Here is an 8,413-nt window from a genome sequence, read left to right on the forward strand (position 1 = left end):
AATATATTGCCAGGTGGACAGTGTTGCTCAGTCCACCTGTGTTTGGGGCGAGCCTTCCACTTCGGAAAGCTAATGGAAGAGACAGGGCTGTTGGTCCTACCTGGGAAGCTCCTTGCTAAAAGCTGGAGGCCTATCTCCTCAGCAGAGTGAGCAGAGGGCTTGGGGTATAGACACCCGCAGTGCCAAGAAGCCAGAACCCTTTTTCTAGAAGAAGAAGAACAGAATCGCAGTGAAGTCCTAGCCAGGCCACTGGCATGGGTGGGCTCCTGAACTGCTCCTTCCTTATCACAGCAGATAAGTTTTACACTCTGCTTAGAAGACCTTTAGACAGCCTTTCACCAGCCTAGTCCTGGGAAAAGGAAATCGCTGGGCCGGATCTTAGCCTCAAAATAGCTGCTAACCTTTAAAAGGAGGATGAGAGCAGAGGAGTTGGTGGACCCTCAGGTGCGTCTCGAGGTGGGTGCTTTCCTCAGAGAGCTTGCCCGTGTGTTCATAAGGGGGTGTGGAACATGTCTCAAGACACTGCTCTGATGCTCTTCAGCCCCGTGAGGAAGAGGTCCTCACAGGCTAGTGTGAGTGGGGAAGTGGTAGGCAAGTGGGACCCTCCATGAGAACGGGGACGTGTCGGGGAGCCCTGGTTCACAGCCTTCTCCCCACATGTCTTTTCAGATGCGCTGGCTCCCTCCCTCCGAGGCTACTTCTCAGGGCTGGAAGTCCCGTCAGTTCTGCTGAATACTATGTAAGTACTCGGTTTCCTATGAATATGCAAAGCCCCTACTATCCTTGTGTACACGGTGGCTGCGCCATGAACACAGCTCTCAGCCTTTCTCTGCACCCACACATCAGGCACCTCCTTTGGTTGTCCAACCTTGTTAAACTCATTTGAAGAACTACATGGCACTGCATCTTTCTGAGAGGAAGTTTTCACCTAGGCACGGGTGCTACTCTGTTTGAGTCTAACTTACAAGACCAGTACCTGGCCTCCCACTGTAAGCAGTGAGTGCTAGTTTCTGTAGAACAGCTGTCAGAAAATTTTATTACATAATGGTAGTTCACCTGCTGCCCGCATTAAACCAAAACCTTAAGTTACAGGACTAGCGATCCACTAATTTACACAGTAGTTTATCATGGGAGTCTTACTATGGGAGATTTCTGAGAATGAGTTTCCCTGCATACATCATATCCAAAGTTCTAATCGTTATAAAAGACCACATTTTCTACTGAAGGCAGAGTGCACAGCTCCAGCAGGCTTTCCTTTAAGATTTTCATCATGAAGGAAGCAATATTGTAAATTGGCATTTTAGGCCTAACTTTGCTTCAGAGAACTACCAAATGAAGTTTTTCCTATAAACATAGAATTTCTATAAAATACCAAATGCCTTCTGTAATTCAGAAATACTGAATTTTTGTTAAGTACAAGGCACTGTTCTTCTAAATTCTAATTTGGTATGTAAATTTGGAGAGTCTACTTAAAGTTTTTAGACTCTTCCACCATCAGCCTTCTCTTGGTTTACATGGTTCCTTCTCAAAATCAGAAGAAAACTGAAAAGAGGGAGGGGCCTGATCCTCATCCTGTTAGAAATGCTAAAGAGATCATGGCAAACCTATGCACCCAATTCCACCATAGTGTCATGGGCCTTTCCTTGGGATTTGTTAAGATAAAAATACTTCCAAACAAAATTAATGTTCCTTTTCTTTTTCACCATTAATACTGAGTCCATCTGCTTTTGTTAGATGATTTGAGGCCATTTAGACAGACTCCTGGAGAGGCATTCTGTAGAAAGAATAGGCCCCTGGTCGACTTAGATTCCACTTACATGGAGAAATGTTTCAGACCTCTCACAAGAAAACAATTGAAGAAATGGCAGACACTAGAGCTGGCCTCATGCAGGTCAGTGCCCTGTCAGTAAGGAAGAAAGAGCACATTAAATATGATTTTTAAACAGTGCTAGGGTTTATTGAACACAGGTAAGTTGCCCTGTTGACCTGAAGTCTCGGGTGCGTCAGGTCACTTTGAAGATCTGGGAGGACTTATGCGTGTGGACTTCATTTGTGAAGTTCTCATCACATAGGAGGCCGGCCCTTTTTGGATGATCTCCGGTCCGAGGTCAGAAGACACCCCCTTCTGTGTTCGCAATGGACAGGCCTCACCAGACAGGAGAGTAATGAGCACGAGCGTGTCAGGAGCCCACAGACTCGTCTCTGAGCAGCCAGTCATAGCCCAGCCACATTCACGGCTCTTCCTCTGACAGTAGGGATAGGAAAGTTGAGAGAATGTTCTGCGCTTTAGAATATCAGCATCAGTAAGCTAAAATTGTATCTATTCTTCCTCTAACCCAAAATATTTCATGTTTTAAGCCAATTATTTCATATTTGAGTGTGGCCAAATAATAATAGTCCTCTGGGGTGATCACAGGTGACATACGCAAATCCTTCCAGGGTCAGACAGTGAAACAAATTTCTTTACCCAAAGATTCTCAAAGCCTTTATTACCATATGAACATCATGAATATTTAAGAGGAGGGGGTATTTCTCAAGCTTATTTGAGACAAAGTCATCCTTTTTTCCCAGACTCTTAAGTGACTAATGCTTCATGCTTGGGGAAACCATATCCTAACCTCTTAGCCAGAAACGAAACCAGAGGCTCCCATGTATAGAGATCCTTGGATGAGTGTTCATCTGTGATGCTGCTCATTAATCAGTGATGATATCTAAAAACCCAGACAATGTAGCTTCTTGTAGCTGCTTTTGTTTGTCCTTCATTCTGAATTACATGTCTCACGTGCGCGCACGTGTGTAAGTACCCTTTTTAAATGGTAGTGTTAGGAAATGGCAATTGTATTTTAAATGTCCTTTCGTAGTTAACAATTCATAATACAGAAAAGTGTTCTTTTAAAATACTTAACTATTTTGTGAATTCTAAAATTTGCTTTTTAAGAGAGTTGTTTGTTTTGCTCCAGGGAATACCATTGTTAAGTTACAGAAAACTATATTTGAGATATAGTCTAGGGTCTATTAAGTCCAGAATTTCGTTAAGTCATGTTCCGTCTTCATGTGCCTTTTAAGCACAGATCCCAAAGCCATACTCATGTGGTTGCATAGGAACCTCTGTCCGTTACCACGGTGCTGCCGGCCCAGCACTGCCTTACAACTCCAGACGGCACTGTTCACACGGACTCTGCTGTGGGCATCTCCCTCTTCCATGACAGTGTGTTTAACTTTCCACTCTCACAGGCTGGTAGGGTGTTCAGCTGGAGGTGTCTAGGATGAGGAAACTGGAAATTCCAAAACCCACGAGAGAGGGCATGGCTTGAAACGTTGACCTGGCCCTCAGCGTAAACTGACAGTTGAGGAAGTTCATGAAACTGGAAGAGAAGTCACACACTGAGCACATCTGAGACCCAAGAGTCAGCAGAGAAAGAACAGCCTCCAGATAGTGGAGAGGAAGCTCAAGCAGCAGGGGTGTCAGGCCACTTCTGTCAGAGCCAGATGCTCTAGGAAAGTCAGTCGCAGTGAGAGATGACCTTCAACTTGGCAGTTTCATTTTGTAGAGAACCTGGCAAAGGATGTTGGCCTAGGACCTAAGGAAGGCTTTTTTATCCCCCTTAAGAATTTATGTAGGCTCCAGAGAAGACATCCATTGTGAAGCAGTTGCATGGGTTTCAGTAACAGAGATCCTGAGTTTTGATCTGCTCACCTAATTTTTCTCCAAATCATTTCTCACAGACCCTTCAGCGGGAGCTCTGAAGGCAGCAATGTCTACCAAGAAGGATCAGTAATTGCTGTCCTTTGGAAGTATGGCTTATAAAAACCCTTTAAGATCTAAATAAGAATATGTAATGGGTCAGGCCCAGTGGCTCATGCCTGTAATCCCAGCACTTTGGGAAGCTGAGACAGGTGGATCACTTGAGGCCAGAAGTTCGAGACCAGCCCAGCCAACATGGTGAACCACCATTGCTACTAAAAATAACAAAAATTAGCTGGGCATGGTGGCAGGTGCCTATAATCTCCACTTACTAGGGAGGCTGAGGCACGAGAATCGCTTTAATCTGGGAGGCGGAGGTTGCAGTGAGCCAAGATCGTTCCACTAAACCCTGGTCTAGACAACAGAGCAATACCGTGTCTCCAGAAAAAAAAAAAAAAGAACATGTAATGTCTCCTGTGGATGAATCATTTATGGTGAGCTAAGCTTGGGCCATGGGCCAGACTCCAGCCTCGGAGCCTGTGGGGATCAGGTAAGGAAGGGGTATGGATAATGGCGCCCATTATTGCTGCACGTGGGACGCCTAGTCTCCCAGCCCATCTAAAGTTAGACCAGCTCAGTGCAGCTCTGTTACTTCTGCTCCTTCTAGTCTCTTGAATCAAGTCCTTTCCAAGACAGCCTGTAATCCAAGCTGTGTAATCTTAGGCAAATGCAAATTAGAATTGGAAACAGTGGTGCTGATGAGCTAACACAAACATTTTAAACCAGAACAACTCTATCAAAAAGGCCAAATGAAAACCACGTACCACTCATCGGCAGAGGCTCACATGGCTCTCTCCATTCAGTAGAGAGGGCTTTCTTCCCCAACTCGCTTTCCGGGCATGGAAAGAACAGATCGGAAGATGAGCAGGAGTGACGCTGTCCTTCCAAATCGTGAATGAGGTCCTCCAAGGCATTTTCATTTATCTTCTCGGACTTCTTAGTGCTAAAGAGAAATCAGTGACTAGACTAGAAATAGAAGTAAGTACTTTATTCTCTAGACAAACATTTGTTGTATCTGCTGCGTGCAAGATATATGAACATGAAAAACAGGCCTGTGCCCCTCAGGTGCTTAAGTTCTAATGGCAGAGAACTGTGGACACACAGAGGGGAGTTACTGCGCACGAGCCTGCAGGATCAGCCTGCTGTGAGAGCCACAGCTGAGGGCATGTACAGGGCGTGTGCACGCTAGGGGTAGTCACAGGAACAGGGCATTCCTGGCATTTTAATTTGCTCAGCCTCTTGCTGACGGATGGTGTTGAGTCTGGCCATAGGCTGTGTCTGCATCACTAGTTTTGCTGATGGTCCAGCCATGTGCCAGAGCGCCCAGAATATAGAATCACGATTGAAAATTGTCAGTTTCCCAGATACACTGAGAACAGGAGAACGTGAGCAACGTTGCTGTCAGTCCTTGCATGCAGTGAGAGTTAGGCAGCTTTCCTTGATGGATGTTAATGAAGAGTTAACTGTTTGTGAAAGGGAAGAACCAGTATCTGGAAGCCAGGTGGAGTGTAGGGGGAGGTCTTCTTTCAGGACTCTTGAAATTTTCCTGGCCATGGACAGGGACCAGAGCCCAGAAATTAGAAGCACATATTGCTACAGTCCCCCCCAAAAAAATAGGAGAAGGAAATGGCAAGAGAAAACACTGCAGAATTTGGAGTAATTTGTCCCTTCTGTTTTGGGTGGAACGGCCTCACCGGTCTTTGGCTAGAGCTTGGAGTCATCCTCAGGGGAGCCCTAGGTGCTGGTGCCCAGGCAGAGCTTAGAGCTTAACAAGGAGGAATGGCCCAGACTGCCGCGGTGGCTCCTGCTGTCACCCTGACCTTATAAGAGAGCCACGTGTCTGTGTCACACTACCACACTGCGATGCACCCAGCAACCAGTATGAGGCTGTGAGGTCTGCACATCGCACCTAAGGCTACACAAATGCCGTAACTGTCCCTCATATCTAAGGCTAATACAGTGTGCAGCCACAGCATCTCCGGGAGGAGATGGGTAATATGTAATCAAATAAACATAATAGTTTAGGTGGCGATAGTGTTGAGGGAATAAATATAAGGCCAGGTAAGCAGCTAAGCGCTGTGGTGGGGCAGCGCTTCTGGGGCCTTCTGCTTTCAAGGTAGCAGAGCAGTCAGGGTCCACCTGAGAAGGTAACACTCAGCAAAGACCTAGAAGGAACCAGCTTCATTTGGGGTTTCTTTTTCAGAACACACTCCACTGTAGTGAGGGTTAGAAAATATTTAACTCTGTAATCTTAATTAAATGGACAGGAAGTGCAGCAGGCTTGGTTCTCATGCGGCGCTAAGGAATTGCTGGGAGAGCACACAGGACCCTCCTCAGAGAGCTTTCTCCATTTTCCCAGTGAGGAGACGCGAGCCTGGTTCTGCGATTCCTTCCAGTTCTGGGGTCTGTTATGGTTCCCGTCTGAGCTGTAAAGGTAGGGGTGGGCCTGAAGACCCTCCACCCTGCCAGTCTTGTGGACATGGTGGGTGCCACCTCCAGCCACCACTGTGTCCGCCACATCACAAGCACTTACCGAGCTCCTCTGCAAACCACATGACAACCAAGTGCAGTGAAGGCTGCAGCCCACCCCCCACCTGCTCCTGTCCATTGTCTGTTTTCTGTGGGTCTGGCTGGAGTCCTTGGAGACTCCTGAGCATGTACACTAACAGAGCTGCCTGACTGCTCCCTGGAAGAAGTTCAGAGAGGGACTCACGTGTTCAGACCAGGCCATGGGGTCCCGCGACTCCTGAGAGCAATTCCTGGCCGGACTCTGACTCATGTCACGGCCCCCAGGTAACCCGCAGGTGCAGACAACTGTTGTTGAGGTCTCAGGAGCAGCTTAGTGATAAAACCCTGTGCTCCTGGGGACATAGATGAGAGGGAGGGTCCCAGGATCCCAGTATTCATATCAGTGCTGAGTCACACTGGTTAGCTTAAGCCCAGAGGTTTCTCATCCTAAAAATGCAGCCTCCCGGGAAGTGCAGCTGGCTCTGCAGCCCTGGGTGGCTTTCTCCCTCCTGTGTGGAGGGGGCATGGAAAGGCTGGGTGAGCTGATAGGTTTTGTGTGCAGAGATGATTTTTCTGTTTTCAAATAACCCAACTTTTGCTTTAAAAAAAAAAAAAAAAAAAAACTAGAATGACATCTAATGTTGTATAATGAAATTCTGGGGAAAATATTTTCTTCCTTAAATTTGAGAAGACAGATGTCCTAGGAAGGTAGTCCTTCCTTAAAGCTCACCCTTGATTCTGGAGTTGGGTTTCAGCACAGCAGTCCCGCTCCCTGTGGAGTCCTGGTGGGGCCACTCAAGGGTGCCAGCTGAGCCGGTGCCATCCTTCTAGGGAACTTGGACAGTCCACAGCAGTACGTTATGCACTCCAGTTCTCAAAGCCTTGCATAATGGACATGGCCTGTTTGCAGGAAGGGAGATCTGAGAAACGCTAGTAGGAAGTAGGACTGCTGGTGTCCACATGCACGGAATTGGGCTTCCTTCCCTGGCACTGGAATCTTTGCTGAAACTGGCTGCGTTGGGGGCAGCCATGCCTGCAGGAGGAATATTAGGAACAAATTCTTTGCTGGGTCTTTGTACCTTCATATTTCAAAATTCTCAGACCCTAGGGAGTAGCCAGATACATTCACAAGTGGGCATCCTTTTGGTTTTTGTTTTCCAGGAAGTGCTTGAAGGAAAGTTTAGTCCTTAGTGCCTGTGACAGAAAGGGTTTTCCTATGGCCTTGGGCTGACCAAAGCTGCTGCTTCGAAGCAACTCCTGGAGGCGGTTGTTTCTGGATCTTGCTCTGGGTGGGGCTTTTGGATGGTCCTCGGGGTCTAGGCCACAGCCTTTGGAATGTGGTAGAGTCGTCCTTGCTGGGCCCACAGCCTCCTAGCACCCTCATGAAGAGTTCACATGCTTTTATTCGAATCCCCATTCTCCCTGGCCCCCAGGAGCCTCCTCTGACTTGCTCCACCAAGTCCTCAGTGAGTTTTCCTGGCTGAGAGCTTTTTGTGCGGCGTATGTAAGGCCATTCTGCAGTGGCATCTCATCCTCCACTCAGCAGCAGAGGCCTTTGGTCTCTCCCGTCATTGCCTGTTTTGGCTCTCTGCCCTTAGAACAGGCCAGTCTTCAAGACCCAGGCAGCCCCACAGGAGGTCACTGTGCACTATTAATGGGTGGTCTCTCTGCATCCCAGGTCCCAGGTGTGTGATGGCGGCTGCAATCTGTCTTGTGGGTATTAATGCAATCTTCAGTGGTGGCTACTGTTCTCTAGCTGTTCTGCAAAACTGGAGCGTGCTGGTAAGTAACAGTCAGGGTTGAATAAGCGCTCAGGCAGCATGGCCTGGGCAGGGCACTGTGTTGTTGGCTAGTGTGGTCACGTGGGAACTGCAGGCCTCTGGGGGTGGGGCCAGATTCCAGGTGCTGGTGCCCTCCCTCCCCCCGGAGTTCTTGAACATCTGCTCCAGCACGGCCTGCCTAGGGAAGGTCATCCCAGGACAGCAACTGATAGGTTTTTAAAATGTATCACCCTAGTATTTGGTGCTCACATGCCCTCCTTAGGTAAGGCTGGTGCCATGAACTTCTGGCTCCAGCAGCACCTGGAGGGAGAGACTCCACCTAAGGAAATGTTACAGAAATGAAGCTTTTTCCTTGAAGCATCTTAGCCTTTTTTTTTTT

The 8,413-nt window shown here is 47.7% G+C and overlaps 1 protein-coding gene across 3 annotated transcripts in view; it reads left to right on the forward strand.

Moving 5' to 3' along the window:
- The window catches only part of RBPMS (RNA binding protein, mRNA processing factor), a 190,345-nt gene that overhangs the window by 177,148 nt on the left and 4,784 nt on the right, over positions 1 to 8,413 (forward strand). For 2 of the 3 annotated variants that reach the window (XM_037740985.1, XM_037740982.1), the window contains one exon: positions 670 to 739. In XM_037740985.1, coding sequence (XP_037596913.1) covers positions 670 to 739 — 70 coding nt within the window. Of the gene's footprint in view, positions 1 to 669; positions 740 to 7,931; positions 8,036 to 8,413 lie in introns of all 3 variants that reach the window. The other variant, XM_017535859.2, reaches the window with a different exon arrangement.

Source organism: Cebus imitator, unplaced genomic scaffold (assembly GCF_001604975.1).
Source record: "Cebus imitator isolate Cc_AM_T3 unplaced genomic scaffold, Cebus_imitator-1.0 Scaffold5, whole genome shotgun sequence".
NCBI lineage: Eukaryota > Metazoa > Chordata > Mammalia > Primates > Cebidae > Cebus > Cebus imitator.